The following is a 27,144-nucleotide window of genomic DNA, read 5'->3' on the forward strand; positions in this document are numbered from 1 at the left end:
CTGACTGACAGATAAACAAAATTCTTCATCTTTTCTAATGTTTCGCAGCAGAAGACAGCAGAGTACTTTGAATTCCATTTGCTACACCTCCCCAAAGCCTCAAGCACAAACTAACTTTCCCATTCCCATCGTAAATAACAGTGAGGAGGCAAGAGCACACTGTTCTCCCCCTACCTCTAAATCAAAGCAAGTAAACAATTTGCTTTGACTGTTTCTTCATACAGCTACACTTCCTGTTTTGCTATGTAAGAACTGAGACTGAGCACAATTAATGTCACACGAATTATTGCACAATTCCCTATGCCAGGAAAACAAATCTGAATGTTAATTCTCCTCCTCTGGTTTATTATACTTCAGAACCCACACATCATTTACAAGTCAAGCTAAGTAGACTTAGTTTAAGTAAGCTTAAAGGAGGCTTGACACAACCAGAGCGATGCTGGTGCAAAATAAAATTCAGGAGAGCGAACTACAAATCAGAAATAGTTCTCCTACAGTAAAAATCTGTAAACATCTCCCCCAAACCCACCGCCTGCCTGAGATAAAACAGAATTAAAACAGAGTCATCCAAGGGAGTTCATTTAAAATTATTTGAGATGCCCCATGTAAGAGGGACTACGTCTGTGGATCAGTGCAGGCAGACACTGCCTTCAGAGGGGACACAACTCCGTGGTGCATGCGCTCAGCTCTGCCTGCAGGCACAGCTCTTGACACGGATAAGGGAAACAGCTAAAAGAAGTGAGTTACCCTTTGCATGCCACTTTGAAACCATTCTACTCTTTCTTCAAGATGAGCAAATACTGAGAGAAACAGAAACAAGTCAGGTATCAACTAACTGCAGAACCATATCTGTTCCCAAGGTGGTGCACAGGGTGTGATTTTTTGACCTAATGCCAATAACAGCACTTTACATTTCTGGTAAATACATTTGAAAACATCCCGAGGAGAAAAAAAAGTTCAAACGTAACGTCAAAGGCGCCTGGCACTTCGGCACCCGGGCAGCGCCCACAGCCACAGGCGCGGAGCGCGGCGCGTTGGGCTGAGCAGGGCCGGGCCGGGAGCTCCGCAGGGCGGGACCTCCCCCGGAGCGCACACAGCCTCATTTTATTCACAGATGGAAACCAAACGCACTGCACTGATCCAGCGACAGAAGCGCACAGCTGCACGGAGCGATTCCGAGCCGCTCGGAGCACCGCCTTTGTTCTCGGCGCAGTGCCCCCCCCCGCAGGTGCGGCTCCGGGACGGCCGCTCCTCCCGTCCGCCGTCGGCACGCGGCAGCACCCAGCGCGCGGCCACGAGCAGCTCTCGCACACCACGCGTTGGCACAGCCGTTAGTTACACGCCGCCTTTCCGTACGTCTCCTTTCTCCGCTTCTAAGACGACAGCGGCGAGAGCGGCAGCCTCAGCCCCCCAGCGCCGCACCCCGAGCCTCGCGCCGGGCGCCGCCCTCGGCTCCCGCCCCGCCTTTGTGTCTGCGTGCGGGGAACAAAAGGCGGCGGTGCCCCCCCCCCCCGCCGAGGTTGAGTCTCGAGAGCGGTCGGGACCCACCTTGGACAGCTGCCGCCGGAGGCTGAAGCGCTGCACCATGGTCCGCTCCGCAGGCGGCGCGCGGCGGGAGGGTGGTGCCCGCAGCCCCGCACCCCAGGGAGCCGGAGCCGGGCCCGGGTACCCCCCTCCCCCCCCTCGGCCTCAGCGCTCGGGGCGCTCCATCGCCGGCAGCCCCCGAGGAGGGCGGGGCGCGGCAGGCCCGCACCGCACCGCTCCGCGCCTGCACTGGAGGCGGCCCCGCCCCCGCGCCCCGGCCCCGCCCCGCACGCGGCGGAGCAGCCCGCAGCCGGAACGCGAGCGCGCCGTGCCCGCGACCCCGCAACTCAAACGTGGCTGAAATTCTTGTGTGCCGAAAGGTGCACTTGGTACTCGGAAAATTGAACAAATGAGGCGCGATGTTACATTTATGCTATGTACGCAAGCTCTCCGATGCTATTTATCAACATAATAACCACATGTGATAGTCCCACAGCTTAAGCCCACTTCTACCCACTGCGTGGTCGTCGTGGCTCTACAGCTTCCAAAAGCTTCATACTTCTAAAGAAAGCAGTTTTTTTTTCAGATGACTCCTTTCCTTTTTAATTCTAATTTGGGACATAAGCTTTAATCTAAGCAAAAGAATTTAACAAAATATTAATGATGAAACCGTTAAATTTTAGTACCATGCTAACCAAAGGCGACTCAAGTAAGACTTGCATGAACAGGTGTACTCTCCCAGACAGTTTACATGAGGCTAACACACCTGCAGTAGAACTCACAGCCTTAAGAGCCTTGCTGACAGAGCATAACAATGAAGCACATACCACCCCACCAAGCCTTGTAGGAACAAGGCTGCGCTGCCTGAACAGGGCCTCTGCTGGGGGCTGCTCCACTGAACTCAGGAACCTGCTGCCCTAATAGGCAAGATTTAAGAGTTCACACCAAGTGAAGGACACACTGCACAGACAACGGGATTAAAAGAGAAACTGCTGTAAGCTAATTAAGCACCTCCATTCACATTGTGAATATGTGCACTGATCCACATGGTGCAGGAGTGCAGTGCAACGCCTGAGCTGTAGGCTCAGTGCACGCTTCTTGTCACAGGAATGCTGCAGGTGGAAGTCAGCTATAGAAAATCTAAGGCAAGGCCGTGGCCAGGTCAGCAGTACAAATACTTTGGGCTATCTGTAGGAAACAGGTGTCAATACAAGGAGAAGTCAAGATAATCCTACCTTTTGTTGATGCGAGATATAAAAAAAGTTACAGAAACAGCAGAAGAATTTCAGTCAAGATTACGAGGAGTCCCAATGCCATGCAGTGGTCAAACGCTCATACACGCACTGTGAGTGCTGCCAGGACAGGCCCCACAGCAGGTATGGGGCTGAGCCCCATGCCTCACACCTCCTGCACCTCTGTGTGCACTGCCTGAACTGTTTCCTTGAATTATCTCTGGTTACAGTTTCTAGGGGTTACACAAATCTGCTGACCTCCGCATCATCTAACAGATGGAGCACTGCTCCTTGTGAAGGACAGCAGCCTCCCCGCTCAGAGCTCCGAGCGAGCTCCATGCAGCACACGGAGCCCATCGTGCCAGCTTTGCCACTGCCTTCTGGGGCCAAGCTGCTGCCTCCAGTCTGCAGACCTCCAGTCACCACTCCCCAACCCACAACCCAACAGCTGCAAGGCACGGTGCCTACGGACTGCAGCCAGTCCCATGCACTGCTTCACACTCACTGCTTTCTAAGGGGACATCTCCTTCCATAGCCAGACAAGTAATCAGGCAGCACTTGCCTGTGTAAATGTAATACTCCCATTTAGAAGACAGGGCCTGAAGCACCGATGACGCCCTGCATACAGCCCATCCCTTTGGTTTGCATGAAGCTGGGGCACATTCCCAGCAGCACCATAGGGACCCATGTGTGCTGCCTGAACCACGGTGATCCGGGAGATGAGCCTAAAATGTAGTTCAGCACTGCTGGAATCCCCCCACTGCCTCCCTCCACAGCAGCCTTCTGACTTCTACACAGCCCGTGTTGCAGACGCTGCTCTCCCAGTGTGCATAACCATTTTGTTAAAACATTCACAGAATAGAACATTTGGTTGTAAGGAAAAACCAGCAAAATTGATTTTCAAATTTAAAGCAAACTTGACCTAAGAATGAGCACATCTGCCTGGCATCCCTTCGTAAGAACATAAAAGCAATCACAATGAAACTGATTATAGTACAAAATATCTTCTAACCATTATTTTTAAATGCTCACTTTTTTTTAAACACGCCTCACTGAGATCCCCTGCAACATTTAACTTACACATCAAATTAATAGTTTTCAGTATGTTCTCTTTAACTTTTGCATTTTGAAGGGTTAGCAGAAATGTTACAGACGGAAATAAAACCAGTACTTTATTAACAAAGCTAATCACTGCTACTTCAGGCCTCCTTGCCCACCTCATTGGATGAGGTTCTACTACTCTGCTATGGCATCCATCCTGCACACCTTCAGTGCTGACACAAATTGGGGCACTCCAAAAGTAATGTCTCCTGTTTATTTCCAGAGCACAGTAACACTGTTGGATAGAGCACATGCTCAGATACAAAATGGTATTTTTGTTGGTGGATGTCAATGAGTGCAATTTTTTCCACATGTAGGAACTGAATTCCAGCCCTTTTACTTCGTACGTACTTTCATGTCAGACACCTTTCTGTCAGACTGCCCCTCTGCTGCCATCTGTCGAACGACAACGAAATGGAATGGCATACTGCTGGGAACGTTCAACCTCTACTGCTGCACCACCACCACCTGCCTCTGATGTCATGGACCAACATAGTAAAACAGGAGGCATTACTTTCAGAGCAGCCCTCCCACACAGCACTGCTTAGATTTTTATTCCTTTTTTAACTGGAAGTCAAAATCACTTCATGTTATAAGAAAAACTTTATCAGGGATGGCACTTCTGTTTCTGGCCGACACTAAGAATGAAGTCACTGTACTTCCCATCAGAGCAGCAGTGTCACAGCATTCCCACCTCTACCAAACACCTGGACGTACCCACAGAGTGCCTGCTCCCCCGCACACTGTGCTGTCAGAGGTCCCACCCGGCACCTCTGGAGCACACACAACACGCTTGGCTGTGCCGTGCTCTGCACACTGTGCACGCCCCAGCAAACACTGAGATACCACGGACAGCTTCACAGGGTACTGCAGGGTGAAGCTGCAGCCTCACATGGAGTGCAGCAATCACCGCGCACGGGACATTCCAGGCTGCACAGCACGGGCTGAAGGGACAGAAACTACTAAGTGTGCATATGGCAACTTTAATGGCATGACTGGTTTTTGTTCTGTAACAAATCTGGACTAATGCCAATGAGACTCTTCAGATGTTAATTACACTAAAATTAATTTCTTGGCTCTCCTGTATTTTAGCATTCTGCCACTCTGTCCATAAAGACTTTGAGCACAAGGTCATTCCAGTGCTTCACAAAGGTGCTGGTCACCAGGCAGGGAAAGGCAGTGCCTGGCACCACATGGTCATCTGAAGCAATTAAGCAACTGAAGATTAATTTCTGCGCTTGTGAAACAACCCTCAGCCTACTTTTGACCTACCACTCTGTGATCACAACACTACACGATCTGCTGTTATCTTATCATGTTGCAAGATGCAAACAATGCAACCCTATCCCCAATCAAAGCACTGACACTGCACTGTGGCTCTTCCGCTGGTGGAGGAGGAGAGCAACGGTCACTGTTGAGGGGCTCGGGCTGTGCTAGCACACACTGCTCCAATCTACTGAATCACATTTACTGCCAGTTCACAGCTGTGCCTCCAGGTAACTGCAGCATTAGCTTTAAGAATAAATTCCTGAGGCTGAAATGAGCCTGATGCTCCTCGTACACTAACCCATCCACATTTCTGGGTGCATCACTGCTGAGTATGCATGTGCTCCTATTTTACAGTGAAGATCCTCCTCCTCACTATAAACCACACCAACTGCACGATCTGTGCTGCTTTAACATGACTCAGGTACTGGAAGTTAATATCAAACAATTTCCAGAAGGGCTCATGACTAACCTCATCTGTTTATATGACAAAATTATTTTTAATATAAAAATGGTGGTTCAGGGGTATAAACACAAAATATTTTATTTAGAATGTTATGGTAAAATTCCAACAGCATTAACCATCCACAGGGGTTGAATGGGAGAGCAAACATTAAACATTACATTATGCTGTTATGAATACTGCTTATTATTTTGTGAGATGTGTAAAAACTTAAGCAATCTTTTAGAGCCCAAGTAACGCTTCCACACAGTGTTAACAATATACAAAGTGACCTCCTGCTTCGTTAGAGGTGGCTGTCCCCAGCACCCCATTAATAGGTGACTCACAGACCAGAGTGACTGCTTGGTAAGGGTCATTAGAAAGTAACCTAACAAAAGCAGGCTTACAGTTAGTAGCCTTTATGTGATGCTCATGATGTCAACACCATCACAGGAAAACACTGAGGAGTCTACAAACTACAGACTAGAAATCGTTACACAATTGAAGCACATACCGTTGTTTTTCTTTTAAATAGGTAGTAACAATATAGACTCAAGGCAGCAACCTACGTCTAAAGATAGTTAAAATACTTACGAAAACTGGTCACTGAAAATGGAAATGGTGAGAACACAGCCGAACTGAAGTGCACAGTACCTTGGGAAAGCTGCCTGGATCTTCCTGGAGGAACACAAACTGAACTGCTGACACAGGCACTGACAGCCTTGGAGTTGCTCTGTTTTCTAGGTTATGCAATTTCGTATCATATTCAGCATTCCCTCTGACCACTAAAACCTGTTAAAAATCATAGCAATCTTAATGTGTGATAGCCTCAACTCCAGATCACAGAATCATGCACTGGCAGAGGTGGGCAGGGCCCACCCACTCCCCCTGTCCACCCCAGAAGGGCCACCAGAGCTATGCCCAGCCCATCCAGGCTGGAGGGCTCCAAGGAGGGAGAGACCCTGCTCCTCTGGGTGATGTGATCCAGTGCTCCCCATCGCCCACACAGCAATGTTTAGAGGGATCCTCCAGTCTTGCCATTTCTGCCCACTGCCATCTCCACTTGCCTCTGGGCAGCGCAGAAAAGCCAGGCTCCGTGCTCCCTGCAACCCACCGTCAGGAACTGACACAGGTAAGGTTCCAACATGTGCCATGCAACACAGCAGCTGGGCACTGCCCTTGCCCTCCTGGCACCCACAGAGCTCAGGTGGAGCAACCTCTCACCGAAGTATAGCTGCTACTTTTGTAGCTCTGGAACTTCAAAACTCTTCTGTTTGTTGGTGTCCCGTTACTCCTTACCCCACAAAAAGCTCAAAGTACAGCAAAACCCAGGCAATCTCACACCACCATTTCTAAGCCACCAAAGTCCTGATTTCACAGCTCAGCGAGCAGCTTTTACCAAAATAAGGCTTTATGCAAAAATATTTAAATGCACACTGTTAGGAATACAACATCAAATGAAGCATTTCCACAAAACTTTAATTATTGCATTATTTTCCACACCATGTCTCCCTCTCTTTTTTTTTTAAACAGAGCCTGACAATACACAGTAGGATTATTACACATGCAAACATGTAAATGAGGTGTTAGGACAAATCCCATTTATGGTTTTGGGATAACACTTTGTCCTTTTACTTCAACAGAAACCGAAGAGAACAGAGAACAACACCATGAACTAAAAATACACTGTACACGCAGGATTATTCAGAATTTACTTTCCCTTTTTCCACAAGCACTCAATGTCCTTAATTCCTATTTGGAACAGAGGACCTCAGCACCACACAGGATTGTCCCCTCTCCCCCCAGTACTCATTATTCTGGAGAACCATACAAACATGAGTTAATGCTCACAACATCAATCTAATCCCTGACTGCTCTCAGGGGATTAGCAAAACAAACAAGAAACAAAGATTCTTCTCTCTAAAATTTTGCACTATCCACATACAAAACATACATAAAACCCTCCTGGGTTAAGGAAACAGTATTTTGAAGAGATTAACCTCCTAAGCTTCCTGGCAGTGTATTTAGTGTGATGGCCATGATGAGTCTATAGCATGAAAAAGTATAGGTGTAGATCGTCAGGAGACAGAAGAAAGCAGACACGCTGCACAAAACAAACATGCTGGGCAATGTTCTGAGAAGGGAAGAATGAGGCCTAACAAGAAGTCCTTGGTACTATGGATCTGAGTGACACATAGGTCTTAAACTGTAGGTACAAAACCATAAAATGGTTTCCAGTATATGAACAAAGACCAGTTCACATAACAAAAACTTGGGGGAAAAGCAGAGACGAGGTAGGAACATGGTAATAGAAGTATCAACTGTGAAAGTCAGCAACTAGAGTTGATCACAAAATATTGTCTTTTTTTTGTTTTTTGTTTTCCCCCTGCTAAGATCTTTGATGCAGACCTCACACATATGGGGCAGGAACAAGAGATTTCTTCCCTACAAGAGGGCCCTGAAGGGCAGGTCCAGGAATGCAGGTCCTGACATCTACCTCGGGTCTGAGGAGTCTCATCTTTTAACCACAGTGTGGTCTGAGTTCGTAAGTACAAATGGAACTCTTATTAAAAAGTTATTAATTTTTCATTTCTGCCACTTACCTCATTCGCACAGACATGCTGATGAAGGTAAGGTGGCTTTTTTTTCCTTTCTCCAACTTATCACAGGTACAGCACCTAGTATAATATACTTAAGTATAACAGTAGGACCAACTGCACAACAAAATGAACCACAAACATTATCCTCAGAACACCATTTCTGTAGGCAGAGGAGAGCATAAACTTAAACCATGGTGCAGTGTAACAGAAGGACAAAGCATTACGCTTTTGAAGTCAGGCCCAAATATGGAAGGTATAGATAGCCTGGATGTATTTAACAGCTCTTAAGCTTCAGTAGTAAACTCCAGGTAGGAGCACTTGGGCTACCATTCATCTATACTTTAGAAATATATTTGCAACAGGTAAGGCTCCTGCCACACCAATAAGCACCAACAACTTCAGAGCAGCCTGCAAAAGCTTTTACATGCACCTAACAAAATATAATTGAAAGCAAACTTCTCAGCAAGCCATGTCTGATGACTTTGTCTTTACATATACCAAATTCTTTTGCAGTCACAGGCAAATTTTAGGCTTAATAACCACAGACACTAAGCAGCACTACTTAGTAGCTACAGAACACTGTACTGAAAGAATGCATTGCCTCTTATTTCAAAATGCAATTTGCAAAACTGCAATAAAGAAACCAACACAGAAGAATATAAGTAAAATGTCTATTAGTTCTTCTAGATGACAAGATCTAAACACTAGGAAGAAAAGAACAAGAGAAGGGAAAGCAGAGCAGGAATTTCTGCCAGAGGAGTAGTATAGTAGCAACCACAGTGGCAAGGATGAGTGCATAGGCAGCAGGGAAGAGGCAGGCACTCGAAGCTGCCCAGGGCAAATTGCCACCGTGCAGCTGATGGGGGCAGAAGAGCTCCACGACAAATGGCAGCCACCTACTGCAGAGGAAGAAAGGTGGGAGGTGCTGTCAGTTCAGCTGAGGACAGAAGTCATTCAGCAGTAAAAACAGAATAGCATTGCTTGACTGCAATTCTCACACTACGCATTTTTGTCATTACTAAATCACAGTACTTTCACTGAATACATTGCTTCTTTGTGAGTTGTATAGAACATACAGGGCAGATATGTTCACAATAGATGGATGCAGCAACTCAGTGTTTTTCTCATTACACTTGGATTTCTGAAACTTTAAAGAATTTCAAAGCAAAGAATGTCAGCACATTCTTCACTGTCATCCAACAAAACACCAAAGTCAAGAAAATGAGATTGGTGGTACTTTATTTTGTAAAGATTTATTTGGAAGATCAAGATCACAAAGAAGGTAACTTGGCAGTCATGAGAAAGTTAATAAGAAATAAGAGATCAAGCACAAATTGCTGCATACACAATCGATACAGGCAAGAGTAGAAGTCGCCAGTCCGGAGTACTCTCACCGAGTGTTATTTAACCGTATTTTAAGGAACTTACCCCAGTCCATAAGCTTCATGAAATAATGCAAGTTCAACACTTCCACCCCGTTTCTCTGCTGTAACACTGTGTGAAAACTTCATCTCCCACAACTTAAAGACAGTGTTTAAGGGCTGAGTTCGTGCTTAACACGACCTGTGTTCCATTGAAGTTCACTGCAACAATTTCAGATTTTACACAGCCTTTTACTGACCCCATTTGAACTGTGTGGTAACTGCTTTTGCAATACAAGTTGCTAAACAAGAAGTTATTAACTGAATGCTGTGTTAGCTTCTCAAATGCCAAACTTACCAATGCCTCTTATAAGACTGATCTGACACTTGCCTGAACTATGCTTTCCTGATTTCAGTGTATCTTAAAAATGAGAAACTCCACTAGAACCATATCAGTGATTTAAAATTTACATGGTGTTGATTTTCAAAAGTATTACAATTTTATATTGCAATGTTAGTAAAAGCTTTTGTATATTATTTAAAGCAGTACATCATCTGCACTTAACTTGTGGGTTATCTACCACTAACCTGTAACTTCCAGCAGAATCAACACTTCCTGCCTAGTATCCACAGTCACACACTAAGACTGCAGTTCCTGCAGTGAGACATGCCAGCTATGGCATTAACACTGCAGCACAGAGGGTACGTTTGTAGAACTTCTATCAGAACAGACAATATTTTCTCCCTTGCAAAACAGACTAGAATTTGTATTTTCAATTTTTACTGTGCTTCCTTTGCAATTCAAATGAAAGGAAGCTCACATGACTAATACATCTCTCAATAAAACAGCACAGATTTCATAGCAGCACTGCATTAGCCTTACCCTTTTCCTCTCCCCCCCGATGGAAATAGAGATCTCCATTACATGAGGTTTAGGCCCACACTGAGTTCCTTACAATTCATGCCACAAGACCATACTGTTCCCAGCTCCTGAGAAGGAGAACAGGGCGGCATGTCACACGGACCTGGCAGGCTTCCTAGGAAAAAATAAAAAACCCTACTCTGACACCAAACACCAATAAGCAGAACTCTACTTATTCTGCTTCACAGAACAAGAGAAGTTCTTGACTCCCATGCAGCTATTTTTCATCAGTTTTCATTGCTTTAGGTGATCTAAAAAAAATAAGTCAGATTTTAGGAAATATATTGAATAGGAATACTAAAATTCCTAAAACACCAAACGAGACATATCAACAAATGTTGACAAAAACTCCTGGAAAGCTTGTTAGGATTTCAGGTCTCATGCTAAGGGCAGAGGGTGAGGTAGGAAGTCTGAAAGCAGCAGATATACTTTGGATGATAAAGAGGGGCTATGCTGAAGTGCATCAACTTCATTTCCATGGCCTTCCTCAGCCTTGTGAGGAGCGGTTCTCACGCTGCACTCAGATATCACAGAGATACAAGTACCACTACAAAAGGAAAATGTGAGCACTTTCAGAACAGCCTCCCTCCTGCACATATGCAGAGGACATCACAGCTGTCACCTTCTCACAATAGCACTTTAAAAGTAAGCAAGCTACATTTAAAATCAAGTACACCAGATCTCAATGAAATAAATGAGCTAAGGTTTTAACCTGACAAACCAGACAGGCTGTCATGCTTCATAGCTCAAGTTGCGAGATTTGCATTCAAACTTGAAAAATTACTGGCTCTCCTCAAAGTTCACCTGAAACACAGATCATGAGTCCAATCACAAAGAAAAAGAGCTTGCAAGCCAATAAAACCGAAACAAACAAGAGATCTTTTTGATAAGGTTCAGCTGCAAAGTTAACCAGTCCTAGGAAAGCATCCACTTTTCCCACATACATTACTATTTCTATTCTATTAATCGCTGTCAGAACAGAAGTCTCAAATAAAGAAGACCCTCAATGCTCCTTCCAAGAGGAATATTTACACAACTAATAGACCACAATGACAAACCATTTTATAATCACGAAAACACTTCAATGGATCTGGGAAAGAAGAAAGATTAATACAAATAATTAATACAAATACTACTTCCTGATATTGGCAGTAAACTGATGAATATAACTGCAAGAACAAGACAGAACAGAGGCTGTTATTTTGTCAAAGGTCCACTTCAGCATAGTAGGGCTGATTTAAATCAGATTCAGTCAACCTGGCATTGGAGCTTGATTACCTGCTGCAGCCACCATGCCCAGAGCCTCTCAAAAATCTGAACAATCCACAGCTCCATTCCCTCAAACTGGAATTCCTCACTTTTACAGGATACACAATAAAAGATGAAGGGAGGAAAAAAAAGCCATCATCAGTAAATACACGCTTTTGCTGCAGGAAATAGCTGCTAACAAGGATTACTGTGGCTGTTGCCCTTCCCATCAATCCTTGCTTGACTGTGATACACCATCTGACCAACTTAACCTGCTGCAGAAGTAGTCCTCATTTCAGCAATAAATAACATAAGCCACCTGCCATGTGAGAAAATGATTAATGCTTGCATCCTTTAAGCTCTTTGCTTCACCACGTAAGAAAATTTTGAACACATTAGCATTAGTGTTTGCTGAAAGAAACTTTCTTTTAAAAACAAGATTCAAAAGTCTTAAGAAAATACACAAGGAGATGATAAATACCAAACGTAAATCTGAGTAACTTACTGCTGCTGGGGCCTCCTCTCCACTTACACAGACAGAAGAAGTAATCTCCATCACAGACAAGTTCGTGGGAGCGTCTGTAGTAGATGATGATCTGGGACGACCTGATTGCATATCTTGTGCAGACCTTCTGTTGATCTGCGGACTTCCTTTGGGAGGGTCTGTCTTGCCCCGCCTGCTGTGCAGGCTCGTCCCTCTCTTCATTTTAGGTGGCACTCTGATCTGCTGAAGCACTCGGTTCAGAGCTGTAGGATGGGTGGAGACACCATCAATTTCAGCACAGGCGCTTTGGCTTTCCAAATCCACGTCAGACTCCAGATCAGCCTGAACTTGCTGAACATCATGTGGAGAAACTGAAGACCTCCTGCGCTGATGCTGGAAAAGGTGCTTCAAGCCTTGACCAATCACATTAATGTTCTCCAAAGCATTATGGGTTATTTTGGATAATTTTTGCTCTGATTCATGTTGTTTTTTGGTCTCTTGATCTTGGGATTTGCCTCCAGGATCAGGGTCATCGCACAACTGTTCACTGCCAGAGGGCTCCATTGATGACACCCCACAGGTTAATTTGACTACTTGTACATAAACATGTCCCCTGTCTTTAAAAGGCTTGTGTTTGTTTTAAAAATGCCAAGATTGTCAGCCAATTAGGTGTGCAATTGCTTCAAGAGTGACTACACATGCAGCTGTGCCACGGTGATCTCATGCTTATCTAATGTTAAACAAAAGAGCCATTATTACACATCCATGCAGAAAGTAGTGGGTTAAAAGAAACAAAAAACAACGTACAAAACATGCCATTAACAAAACAAATTTATCAGTTTTCCAAGCATCCCTCAATCCTGGTATTAGTTGCATCTAAGGCTGTGCGCAGAAGCCAAAGCTTGTATGAGACAACTCATTTACTGCCTAGGGGAAGAAGCATAGCACAAAATGAAGCAATAAAGGCTTTTTTCACCTTTAAAAAGAAAAAAAAGGACTACAAAAGTGGGGAAGAAGGAAGGGAAAAACAGGCTTATTTGTTATTAAGAACAAAGCCCATAACAGTATCTAACAAAACATGGAATTACACTTCTGTAGAACATGTTAGACTTCCTGGCAGAATTAATTTTGTCCCTTACGAAAGATTTGATCTCAGGCTTCAGTCATGATGTCTGTCCTGCCTACTTGGTTTTCCTGCAGAGTGCCTAACTTGACAGTATTTGATAAATGCAAGAAGACATAACGTTTCCAAATCAGTTAACCATTTATCTCCAAGCAGTAAGAAACGCCTTATTACTGCCAGCATCCACTGACTGCAATAGAAACTAGATGTGAAAGTCAAGCAAGAACAGGCAATTGAAATGGTTTCAATGGGCAGTCTTGTCCACGGTTCTCAGAGAAAAACTCCTTTTAAAAGTTAAAGAAGATCAAGGAACCCATCTGAACAGGCAGAGAGAGCAGCACCGCAGTGTGTAGTTCAGCCTCGCAGGGAAAACACACAGGTTTTCCCCAGAAGACGTCAGTTGGTTACACTACTGTGCAGCTGAGAACTTACACAACAACACGCTGTTTGGAGAAGTACAGCAAGGAATGAGGAAGGAAAGAAGGAAGGACGGACACAGTATCTGAGTTCCACATTAGCACCATGAGATCACATGCTCAGAAGCTGATCACTGTTTTCTTGCAGGAAAACGCTTTGATTAGGCTTCTATAAAAATACAGAAACCAGATCACAGAAGTCTATCTCAATCTTGGCAGATGGCAGCCTGTGCTTTAAAAACCATTCCATTTGAAATGCAGTGTTCATTTGGGATTTGAGAACATCCCTTTGTATTTTAAAGCAGCTGCAGAAATACAGCACGTTGAGGTTACAACTGCAGAGCTCTCAGTTTTGTACTTCTGAAACCTGACACAATGGGTTAGAACAGATGTTCCAAAATGCTTTCTAAAGCGGCATCCAAAAATATCCAAAGAGCTGCCTCACACTCCCTTTTGTTTTTCTTTTTTCATTTTTTTCCCCAAATGTCACTGCAATGAGCTGGGATAAGATGAAATTCAGTACTTACAGGAAACAAAACACTGGAATCTTACAGTATTTTAGCTGCATACTTTGAAAACACGTTTAAAAGCATTGAGTTAAAATATATTATCAGTTTAATCAATAACCCATTAAATATAAAGCAGTAAGTCTCACCTCAGAAAAGAACCAAATACCCACATTTGCAGAAGAATTGTGGCAGAACCAAAAATTTTATTTTTACATACATAATGCCTCCTTCAAGTGATAAGCATCATATTTGGATTTTTAAGCTCTATCTATCTTTCCTTTTAACATTACTTTTACGTTTATCTAATGTAACCGTTTGTCATGAAGTTGAATCACACGTCCCTATTAAATTTGTTTTGAGAGAAAAAGGCAAAATTACATTTTTCTCATCACCCAAGAGACAGAACAGCTTAGTGAACACACCTCACTGGCTAAAAAGCAGGAGTCCCAGAATTACTTGACATATGAAATACAGCCTCAGCAGCTGACCTATAACTGCCTCTTCCATTTTAGCTAATTTCCTTGGCATTCATTTTTCAGTTTAGTCTCACTGAAGAGCTGTAGTACAGAGCAAAAATGTCCAATATATTCTCCTCCCATCGTTTTATCCACTGCATACTTTCTATCCAGATTACCACTGGTAATACTGTTAATCTAAAACAGCATCACCTACATACAACTGAAATTCCATGCGTTCATTAGCTGCTGGAAATCATCAACTGCTCGAAATAACTGTTTCAATTTACAGACTCACCTGAAACAAGCGAGCTCAGTTCACAAACAAGTCACTACTTCGTCTGTATTCTGTGACTGACTGCTGACGTCACACTGACTTGTATCTCAAAATGCTCTTATAGAAGCTCTGTGGTCATCTGCTCACATTTCTCTACGAACAATCTGTTGTGAGCCTGAACAGAGCTTTTCAAATGGCATTTCTGGTACGAAGACCCTTAGAACTACTTCTTTGTTCTAGTATCTAGTTCTGCAGATAATAACATTTGCTTTACTCATAAATGAGTAGAACTGTGATCCAGCAGAATAAATTAGCGTGTCTATTCGCAGTAACATTAGAGTTTTAAACTTGCTTTTCACTTGTAACAACCCTTATGTTCTCTATTTGAGGAAGGAAAAGCAATGCCTTCAGGATGAAGCTCGGGAACATACATTTCTGATATGTATGAGAATACAGTACATCAGGTAGTTCTATATCCACACAGATCATGTAACATTATTCCCTCCCAGAACATGCTTGTACAGTCTTTCAATTGTGCAGTTACTTCACAGCAGTGGGAAACAAAGCAGTTGAAAAGGACAAACTGGTAAAAACAGTATGAGGTTACTATGAATATATAAACTAATACTTGCCTCCATCACTTGCCCTTTAGCATGGCTGACATACAGCAGTCCCTCCACTGAACAAAACTGCAAAAAGAAATTGGATATGAGATGCAATTCTCAGAAATGGAAGGAAAGATGTACACAAACAATAAAGTGAGCATGGTTCCAAATCATATATAAGGTGGGTTTTTTTCATAATTTATTTAAATGCAGCTGTGTCTGGAAGCCTGGCTATTTAAAACTCAAACTGAAGGGATAACAATACAACTGAAGTTAAAACTGGATCTTACAGGATAACTGAGAGGCTCCTGGGAAGGCACATTTTCTCCAGAGATTTCCGGCCAGCTGTGAGGGCTGGAAACAAGCTGGACTACAGGGCAAAGCCTCCAAGACCAGGCTGGTCTGTACCCATTTCACTTTCTCTTCCTTTACGTTAATACAGATGCTCTGAGCACAGGTCAGAAAGGCTGGTCTTGTTTACCCTGAGTTCACCTAACAGGACACAGAGCTGAGAGCACGGTGAAACACGAGTGCCTTTCACTGCACTGTACAAGGAACCTTGCGCAAGTGCCCTGTAACCCAGGCTGAACTGCTGCTGTGCCTCACAGCAACCTGCCAGGAGGCAAAAACCAAGCAACACCCACTGCAGCAATGTCCGTGCACTATTCCTTCAGAACAGACTTCCAAAGGCCACACTGTTCTGACAAACATAACTCCTTGTACAGACATGATAAAGGGTCCTGTCACCACACTGAGCATGAACACAAATGAGCAGCAAAGGATTTAGAAGTACAAGCCCAGCTGGGAAAAGCATATCACTCCCACAGACACCATCCTGGCTGAGTTGTCCTTTCCTAGAGAAGGGAACAAAGTATTCCCAGGGCACTTTGATCCTCTCAGTACTCCTGTAACAAGCCCACAGTCAAGATGGATATTGACTGAAGGAGCACAGCAGGGAGCAGACACACAGCTCCAGTTCTGCAGTCAGACTTCAGGAGAGCCACAATGCTAACAGAGCTGACTTACCCACACTTCCCAAAGGAGATTAGTTACTTAGCCAGTCATTGCCAAGAGCAACACACGCCTAAAGCCACAGCTGCCCAACTTTCTTTCCAGGGTGGTGCTGGCACCCTTGGTCCTCATAAAATCACCAGAAGATGAGCACTATTTTTGGTGTGTGAAGGAATACTTCTCTATAGGCCAACTATATGCTTCTTCTATAGGTAGCTACTACCAAAAGTATTCTGGTAATCTCAATGAAGGCTCCATTTTTAGAAGCGACCTCGAGACAAACCATGGAAACAGGCACATTTCAAAATTATGCATGCAGTCTTTGTTCGCAATTTGAGCTTTCTGAGACCAACTCAAGGTCGCAACTAAAGCTCTGACTATCCATAGAGATGGAGTTTGGCAATCACTCAGAACTTTCAAAAGTGAAAGTCCCAATTACAAGGAAACCAACCACAGCTGGACTCCTCCAGGCAGTGGTAGCACTGGTGAGAGGACTAAGAGTCGGTGAGGCACCGCCTTCCCAACAGAGATAAGCCTACCCAGGGTGCAGCACACCGCGTGAGGTAACAGTCTGCTGCTCCCCAAACTGCATCTGCTCTTTAATCAAGGACTTCAAGTCCTGGGGCTCTTACCATGGGTCTCACCATTTACTACAACAGAACAAATACAAAGCAAGCTTCCAAGTACACCGGCACCTCACAGACATTCCAAGCCTACACAACAGGGGCACTGCGACTATTTTACTACACGCTGCATTTCTGCCGCCAGGAAGGCAGTAAAGATGTTGACAAGGAAGACTGAGGTACTATGTTAGAATTTGAAGTGCTGACAGCAAATATGAAGAGATTACCAGAAGTGGAGGGAAGATGAATGAAACACGTTAAAATGATTTCCACAGAAGAAATGTTATTTCTGCATCAGTTTGAGTGGAGAACTGGGCACAGCAGCCAGCACCGTGAAGCACCACTGCCACAAACCTGCAGCCATTCTAGTTGGTGTCTTTTTTTAAACAAAAAGTAACAGTAAAGCTTTCAAGTACTGTGAGTTTCTGCCAGATAGGTTTTCACAGATCTGCCCAAGAACGCTGCAGTTTATTTGTAAGAAAAAGTGAACTGTGAAATTACTGTTGAAATAACTCAGAGCTGACTCGTTTGCACCTGGAGTACTTCCTACAGATACAAAGCCTACAGAGAAACTGGGAGAGAACCATGGAGAACTTGGGGAAGAAACAGAAAAGATTCTGTCTTCCAGTATCTACTGTAAGTACAATATTTAAACACCCCTCATCTTTAACACTGATATTCAACTACAATTAGCTGAAGAACTCTCACATTTATTTTATTCCATGAACAGGTCAGGTTCATATCTCACCACAGAGGTGTAGCCCACAGCTGGCAGTAGGAGATTCTTACCATCTCTCCTATTTGGAGAAAGAAAAGTTTTTCTCTTGCTTCGAGAGAAGAATGACTTTTAGGAAGAAAAAGACAAGTTGAATTTTGCAAAGTAATCTGGGATTTCTCAAACTCATCCTCAAACAGATTCTGTATCAATGCAAACAGTTTTGCCAGAAAGACTGGTGAGGCAGTAACCACATAATGGTAACCAGCATATTATGGGAACTGGGAACAAGTTCACCATTCAGCAGCAACAAGCAGCAGAGTAAAGACAGACATAAAGCTCTGAGTGTTTGGAAGTAATCCCATCAGCAAGAAGAACTCAGGAGAAACCAGAATGAGCGTAGTATTGAAGGGGGTGAGCTTTGGACAGTGTTTGAAGTGGAAGACAACAGCAGCAGAGTAAATAATTCGAATCAAAAGGACAATTACATAACAGCAAGACAACCTAACACTTGGAGAAACTGGTTTTGTTTACTTATTTAGATACTATGATATGACAATTATTAAAATCTCAGAATGAAGAACTGGGGAAGAGTGCAGGGAAAAAAAGTAGAAATTAAATTCAAAACTATAGCTGAGTTGGCAGCAGAAAAAACTTAAAGGCCAAAAACCAATACTACTTTTAATTGGAAGAATACCAATAGTTTTCAAGACAGTTCTTCCTCCAAAACTCAGGCAAAGCCCAAAAAACTTACAGCTATAGGGCTGCCCCTCACCTGGCCACAATCCTGACAATGAAAGCACTCAGTGTTTGAAAGTAAGCAGTGTGGTTGAAAGAGCAAATTGAAAGATAAGAACAGGATGATTTAAGTTAAGTAGTCCAGCTTGAAGATGAGGAAAAACTGCCTGGAATGTATATAATGCGACCCAAATCTCCGCTGAGGCTCCGTGTCTGAGACTTCAGAAAAGGACAACAGCCTAAAGCCAGCTACATTTGTGCAAATGGTACACAGCAGCAGGCAGTGTGCCTCAAGGAATTCAATGGAATCAATTCACAACTTTGATGAGGAGCCCAACAGAGAGATGGGAAGCACGGGGTGAAGAGAAACTGCCACCTCAATAGAAGCGGGGGGACACGGGATACAACAAGAGATCTACTGCCTACCTTTTAAACCAACTGCATAAAGCTACAGGGCAAAACCAGCATAGTAGGATAGCAATAAGTTTTACTGATCTGTGTCTAACAATTTCCCTAAACCCTGTAACTTATTTCCAGCAGTATACAGATGTCAGCAAGGAACTCAGCTGAACAATGCAAATGCTGCTGCCCTTGCCTTCCCTTCTCCTGCCATAGATGCAGCAGGAATGCAGTCCAGTGGCTGTTCAGCCCCAGCCACAGGCACCTTGAGTTAAAGTGGCAGTCAGTCCTGTTATGAGGTTTTGAGCACACCAGACTGTGCCTAATATTTTCCTACATGCAAAATACGAACTTTCCAGCAAGCTGAAGGAGAGAGAGAACACTGAGGGTAATACTGGTGAAGACACTTGAATAGAGTATTTTAAAATGGAGGAAAATACTTAGATTCTTTTGAAAGTAATGCATATAGGTATCACTCATTAATAACTTAGAATGCCAAGGCACTGAATTTTATGAACAAACACAACTGTATGCTTATGATAAGAACTAAAGTCAACTGACATATGCACTATAAATCAATCCACTGATCAGTAGGCCCGCAGCTTACAGCTTGTGGGACTACCAAACAGTACAAACTCACTCCAGCATGCCATTAATAAGGCAGCAGAGATGTTAACCATGTCTGTGTATGAACCACCAAGGAGCAATGTATGAAGATAATCAGTGACAAAAATGGCATTACACCTGGGCCCACAGAAAAACATGTGACATACAGCCCTCCTTCTCCTTGGATCCTTGCAGACCTGAACCACACAGACAGTTCCCCCTGGTTCGCTAAGGGCAAGCACATGGCAAGGACCTCTCTGGGGTCCCACAGAAGGCATTAAAAGCTGTTCTCCTCTGGAGAGGACACAGAGGGGGTTCATCAACAGATGTTATGCTTCAGCACACCCAAACACATTCACCACTTCTACTCCTGCACTCACCTACTTTTCAAATGCTTCTGCTGCGCAATACATCACATTCACAGATCCACCAGAAGGTGATCTTCCAACACCATGCTCCGCTCAAATTCACAGCCTGTTGAAACTGTTCCTTCCTCTATCTTTATCTCTAATGCTGTTAATCAACAAAGTTAACAGAGTTTTCTGCTCCTGAAAACTCAAAGATCAGTTCTCCTGGTAAGAGAAAATTACATTTCAGTTACACAGATTAACAGGTAGCAAACAGCCTTAACAAGCAACAGATACCTCGCTCCTTTTAATTAAATAGAAAAGCACGTTCCTGAACACACCCATGTTGGAGCCAAACTCTTTCAGTATCACCTCTGCACAGTCATCACATTACTGCTGTCCTACAAGTAGGACTGCTCATTGGCTGTTGCATATATGAAGACCAACAGTTGTTCTGCAAGGTTAAAACTTTACAGTAAGGACATCACACATGAAAATAAAATTAATAAGTCACAGATTTATTAGGTCATTTACAAGAAAGCTGCATTGGCTTAAAGGAGGGAACTTTCCAGGAACGTTTCTACTGCTTCGCAGTGCCTCCAGTCGGTACCAGAAGCTTTTCCACCGCTCGGAACATCCCAGTCATCCAGTGCTCAGGCAATGCCTTACAGCTGTGAAGTAGAAGTCAGGACTCCTCCAAAAAATAAGAACTGTGCAGAGGTGCCAAAGCATACACATTCTGGTTCTGTACACGCTACGAACTTCACAAACAAATCAAAGCAAATATTGCAGTCTACAGCTTGAAACTTGCATACCTATAGATTTTCAAGACCACACTGCTGCTCCCAGAGCTGGTACTCTGTAATGACCAGACCGTGGGGCAGTGGCACTGCTCACGCAGTCCAGTTTGTTGTGCTTCCTTCTAGAAGACCCAGCTTTCCATAAAGCATTTCCATGAAACTCCTCACTACATATAACAGTTATAGGTAAAGTTACCATAGCAGGTGAGTGGTTTATGTCCTTGGAATGCTACTGCATTATACTGCATTACTCCTACATCCCTAGTTTTCAGGTAAAACACACAGCTGCCCTAAGGTTACCTAAGACCTTTGGAGCAGACAATCAAACCAGCTTTACCCTTACAGTTAATGCCACATCTACACCATTCCTCACTGCTGACACCTTCCAATTTGCTTATGAGCAAGTAGCATTTAGTACTTATCTGCAGCCTACCACAACCACTTCAAGGCTATTTTCTAATGGATTTAATAAAATCTGCATCTGAAGAAAGATAAATTGAGGTTAAAGAAAAACTTAACTAGAGAGAGTATTTTGTTTTCCCAGCATTCCCAACTGCATACATCATTTACAAAAAAGATAACGTATAAAATGTGTATGGATTTTAAAGCAAAGAAACAACACTGAAAATTCAGCCTGAAGGTATTTTGCAAGAAGAAAAAAAGACCTTTACAGATCTAGGCACATACAAAGATCCTTAAAACGCTGACCTGCTTTACTAGATGTGAAAGGAAACGTGCCTGATAGCAAGTATTTCTAAGATTCATAGACTAAAAATAAGCAGCTTCACACCATACCCACTACAGCATGCAGACAGCAGCAGCTTCAGAAGGCTGCAATTCACAGCTGTGGAGTTCACTAAGATAAGGCTGAGAGCTGACACTTCCACCTTCATTTAGCAATGTTTCAGGAACACCACATCCTTCCTCATCCACTCTTCAAAAGCAGGCTGAAAGAAACACAAAAATGCAGTATTTCTTATCTCTTTGCTTGCTGCTAAACGACTGTTAAAAATTTCAGTAATATAACAGCCTTAATCTGGGGCTGCTTTGTTTAAAAGGCTTTCTATTCCTCCAGTTCAGTATGAGCAAGTCTCTGCAATACTACACCTTAAGCCAACGTTCAAGAGCGACCTGTAATATTTGGTTCACCCGAACTGTCCTATCCATAGCTCCTTACCTACCATCACCCCTAAGAACCTGCTATCAGATACTGATAGGATACATTTATATATAAAATATATTAAGTATTTTATATAGCATATAAGTAATATATTTTTCTCCTGACTCATTAGAGCCACTTTTGTAAATCTCAGGTAGCTCAAGCACAGTTTAAGACAAGGAACATTATAACTGAGTCTGCATGTACCCTAACAGATAGAAGGAGGGGAAAAGAAGTCTTCTGCCTCAGGAATGCGAACCACAAGGACCTGTCCTGGCACATGCCAGATTTCTGAACAGTTTCTACACTTCTGTGAAGAAATGGACCCAAACAATTCACAACTGCAGCACAAAACCATGCGTTTGGAAGTAGTATTCAGTGTTAGCTACTCATTACTGCTTTGTTCATTAGGCATGAACATGCAGATTCCAAGCACAATTGGGTTTATTTTAGTCATTGTGCACTAGCATGAGACAACATTAGCGCAAGCTTTGACATACCAGAAGTATGATTAACTGTTCTGTATTTACTTCTAATCTCTTTTCTTGGCATAGATGTAATGAATATTTCACTACAAGGCCAGACACCTTCAACTTCAGCTGACTCATCCTGAAAATGCTTTTTTAAGAAGATTATGGTTTTTTACCTCAAGTAACAAAAATACCAACACTCACCCACACAACCACCTTCTAAGAGATCCAATCATGCCTTTTTGGAGAGCACACACAAATTGCTTAAATATGGCACACCTAAGAAGTCACACACACAAATTTGCCAGCTCATCATTGCCAACCTCCAAATCCAACTCAGCCACTCTGGTATATAGAAATTGGGCTTGATAACTTGCTTACCAATAGGAATCACCTAGTCATAAATTTACAGCCTTCACCAAAAATCAGAATGCTTCCTACCACACTTACACAAGATCTTTACTGAAGACAGCATAGAAAGGGTTCAGAATTGTTTCAAATAAGGCTTAGGTTTACCTACCACTGAGGATTCAAGCTTATAAACAGAGTCAAAAACAACCAAGAGCCAGGCTATCGATTCCTTCAACTTGGTTTCCACCAAAATTCCCAGGTCACTTCCTAAAGAGCTTCCTTCCAGCTGGCTGGGCCCTAGGCATGCACTGGTGGCTATTAACCATTTGTCTGTGAGAGGAAGACACCTGAAGCACCTAAAGGACTTTTCAAATCACAATCAGAACTCAATACCAGGCACTCTTTCAGGACACGCCACCTGAAGATCAGCATTCCCAGAAAAATGTGATGAGAACAGAAACTGCCCTGCAGCCCAGCGAGCCCCAGCTTGTTACAGCCACCCCACTGCACCACAACCCAACCACTGGGCTGCAGCACATTCAGCAGACCAGCCAGCAGAATTTCACTGCAAACTAAACAAGCTTCTCTAAGGAAAGACTCACACCTAGTTCATGCTCTTACATTGCAAAGAATTTAATGCTATTTAACACCCACTTAGCCACACCAACCCAGGCTTTCTTGAGCAACTCCACTTCTACACCTCACTTTTCAGACCTACTCGCAGTTTTCTTGCACACCCTGTAGGTTCATAAGGCAAGGACTTACTGGGGTCTCAGAGCAAGCTGCAACTCACACACCACAGCAACGGCACAGATAGGGTCAGCTGGAACCATCCTGCTTCCCCGACATTCTGGAGCTAAAAACAAATGGCAGCGCTCAGGAGAACAACAAGCATGCCAACTCAAGACTGAAGCTAGAGTTTATCCCAACCCAAATCTCACATTGCAAAGGACCACAACGGCCACATCCCTCAGAAGGGTTCTTTTCTATAAAAAGTACTTTCACTTCAATGAGTAAATCACAACTGGCCTGAATCAGTAAGTTCCACCATAACAGACTCTGAACAGAAGTTGAGTCTTCTTTACTTCTCTAGTCCTAACCATTATTCAGTCACTGTAACACACTCTACCTTAGTTCCTTACTCAGGGACCAAATGAAGTTATTCATCTCTGCCACCACCCACCCACAATCAGGCACTTAATTCAGCTCTCTCCTGCTGGTGGTGATTTACCAACTCTAAGCCTCCGTGAGTCTGCAGCTTCTACTGATCTCAGGAAGGCCTACAGTCTTTCTGCTCCCCTTACCATACCCGGAGATTATAAAAAGCACATTTATTTGCTTACAGGATAATTACCATGGCAACTAACCTCCAAGAAAATCACAGCCAACAGCTCCAGGATGAAAAACTGGGCCAACAAGGAATTTACTGAAAGAGATCAATCAGCACATGCAACTCTGAGAAGTACTGAAATCTGCCAAATTTATCTCTGAAGAAACTGTGTGTAGGTGTGTGCAAAATTCCCACCACAGCCTATCACCTAAGTTGGACCAATGGCACTACCACGCAGCTCTGTATCTCAGTTCCCATTAACATTTCAAAAAATGTTTTAGATGCCCTTCAGAATTGTATTAGGGCAACATTTCTCCAGCATATACTACCTCACTTTTTAGACTGCTAATACCAAAAGAAAAAACCAAAAGAAAAACTAACATGTTCCAATTCTTCTCCCCTGCAATCAGATGTTCTCCTTATATATCTTCCCACTGTCCCTCCTTATTCCTCTGATGTGTAACAGAGAGAGGCCACCTACAGCACATAGGGAGCCCAAGACCCAATGACTTGTGTTCTACCCAGACAGCACATATTACAGCCTTTGTTACTTGCCATTCTTGGGCAGACTTAGCAAAGGTTCACTCCCCAAACACATTTATTACTGACTGGAATAGCAAACTTTGATTACCTGTGAGTTATGAGATACAGAAGGTATACATACCTCAGCATTGCTCAGGCTTGCTCATCTCTTTGCATAGATATGCACATAACTGTAATCCAAATGTCTTCAGTAAAGATCTGGAAATTCTTCAGAAATATAAATTCCACGAGAAACAGGAAAGTCAAGGGAGGGCAGGACATAGCATTTGTTGGCTCCTACATTTGCAGACAGCTGCATTCAGTAGTGTGGGTCAACTTCAGAGCAAGTCTTGACAACAAAGCCTCTTCACAGAGGATGAAGACCTGCCATAATTAATAAGCACAATAAGAAAAAGCATTGAGACATCACCACAGATCCACCATCTCCTTCAGAGAGGAGAACTAACTGACCTAAATGTGTCAAAAGCTGGTGGAAACTCACTGCTTCAGTAGCAGAGACTGTTTCTGGTGTTATCTTCTATTCTGAGTAATTTATCCTAATAAATTAAATCAAAGCGAAAAATCTTTGAGCGCTCAGGTAAGGACTGACCATAAGGGAGCATGCAGCATAACATCACACTGCTGAGGACCATGTTCCAGACAGAACTTGCAAGCTTCATAGAGCCTCGGCGATCTCTGCCATATTTTCATAGAGGAACACTTCAGCAGTTAGTACGGCTGTTCTAGTGCTCATTCACTAAAAAAAGGGGGCAGAGATGTACTCAGGGTTCTTAACTCCCACTGCTTGCTATGGAAAAATGGAAGCTCCTAGGCAGTGAATCCACCCCCACACCAACATCGCGCTGAGCACATCCCTCCCACAAGTTCCACCGCTGCTGAAGAGGAGGGCTGAGGCAGTGCAGGGAGCACCCAGCACAGGGCAGCAACGCTTCCAGAGGAAAGGAATCACGGAGCTAAGAGCGCGTCTGGATTACGTACTGCAGCCTTAGTTACGACCAAATAAGATGTTGAGAGAGCTCAAACCAGGGAGCACGTCGGAGAAAAAACAACAACAACAAAAAAAACAGCACAAAAAACAAATAATTGTGTGGGATACGCAATGCGTAGGGAACGACACAAACTTTCCCAAATGGCAAAACAAGTAGCTGCTTCTGGTTTGGCCTTTTTTGTTCGTTTTCCGAGCGGCACGAAAGCCGTAGGCCACAGCGCATCTGTTCGGCCGGGCGGACACCGAACAGAGTCCCCCGCATCGCGATTCACCGCACGGGCAGAGGGGCTCCGGCCGCCACCTCCCCCCCCGCAGCGCGGGACCGCGGGAACGGCAGCGGAGCGGCGGCCGCGAGCGACCCGGGCGCGGCGCCTCAGCCCCGGGCACCTCCGCAGCGCTGCGCCCCCGCGCGCGGGCTCCGCTCAGCCGCCCCTTGCCGTCGCATACCGACGCCACGGCGAGGCCGGCAGCCACGCGCGACACTCCGGGCGGGGCCCTCCCGCACCGCACCCCAGCCGAGCTCCCGCGGGCCGGAGCCGGGCGACGGCGGGAGGACGGCCCCGCAACCGGAGGACCCAACCGGCCGCGAGGCGGCGGCGACGCGTCAGGGCGGCCGGGCGACGGAGGCCTTCGCGCCCGCCCCGGCCTAACCCGGCCCGCGGGGCTCGCCCCCGCGCCGCGGCCCTAGAGCGCGCCGCTCCCCCCGCGGGCCACCCACCGCCGAGCGAGGCGCTCCCGCCGCGCCGCCGACGGCCGCTCCATCCCCGCGCGCCACCGCCGCAACGCTCTCCCGGGCCGCGCGACGTCACCGCGCAGCGCCGTCGCCGTCGGAGGCGCGGCGATACGGGAGGCCCCGCCCAAGAGGCCCCGCGCGCTGCGGTCGGGGCGGTGTCACGTGCTTCGCGGCGCGCCGTCTAGAGAGGAGCCGCCCGAGCCGCGCCGTACCGAGCTGCAGCGGCTCTGCCTTCTGCTGGGGCGATGTTAGCGCCGATTCTGCCCGCCTCGCGCTCTGCGTGAGCAGCTGGAGGGCTCTCTCCATGCTAGCTCCTTCCCTGTTGCTCGGTCAGAAGCTGTCACGCTCAAATCGTTCACTTAGAAAAGGTTACAGAAGTCTGAAGAAGCAGAAGGAATCAAAAATTAATTTGCCTTCTCAGAGATGCTCTGTACATGCAGCAAAGTAATTCGAGACGAAAGGGAAACCTCTTCTGGAAAATATTAGTTTAAAAAATACACGTCCTTGCGTTTAACAGTGTCTTAACACCCTGGATATCCGCATGATGAACAAAGCCCCGGTCAGGGTAACCCGAGAAAGCCTAAAGGGCGTCAGTTATCAAGTGCCCAGTGAAGCCATGCTTTGTAACAAGGAAATCTTGTGAGCAGCAATGTTAACAGATGAAAGTCAAAACAGAAACCTGGATAAAAGAGCCATTGCTAGAAGCAATTTAAGATGGGAAAAATTTAAGCCCTGTTCTATTCAGAAGTCAGCTGTTAGAATGAGA

At 44.7% G+C, this 27,144-nt stretch overlaps 1 protein-coding gene across 9 annotated transcripts in view; it reads right to left on the reverse strand.

Moving 5' to 3' along the window:
- Positions 1 to 26,421, reverse strand: part of TMCC1 (transmembrane and coiled-coil domain family 1) — a 66,122-nt gene extending 39,701 nt beyond the window's left edge. For 2 of the 9 annotated variants that reach the window (XM_065749302.1, XM_065749309.1), the window contains exons 1-4: positions 26,364 to 26,421; positions 24,779 to 25,020; positions 15,593 to 15,649; positions 12,202 to 12,910 (exon numbers count right to left, since the gene is read on the reverse strand). In XM_065749302.1, coding sequence (XP_065605374.1) covers positions 12,202 to 12,744 — 543 coding nt within the window. In that variant the 5' untranslated portion in view covers positions 12,745 to 12,910; positions 15,593 to 15,649; positions 24,779 to 25,020; positions 26,364 to 26,421. Of the gene's footprint in view, positions 1 to 1,548; positions 1,607 to 12,201; positions 12,911 to 15,592; positions 15,650 to 24,778; positions 25,021 to 26,363 lie in introns of those variants that run through there. The other 7 variants (XM_065749304.1, XM_065749306.1, XM_065749305.1 and 4 more) reach the window with 7 other exon arrangements.
- Positions 26,422 to 27,144: the final 723 nt, after the last annotated feature.

The sequence above is a fragment of the Cyrtonyx montezumae genome, unplaced genomic scaffold (genome assembly GCF_038088225.1).
Source record: "Cyrtonyx montezumae isolate F1298 unplaced genomic scaffold, pur_monq_1.0 scaffold_6, whole genome shotgun sequence".
NCBI classification, from domain to species: domain Eukaryota; kingdom Metazoa; phylum Chordata; class Aves; order Galliformes; family Odontophoridae; genus Cyrtonyx; species Cyrtonyx montezumae.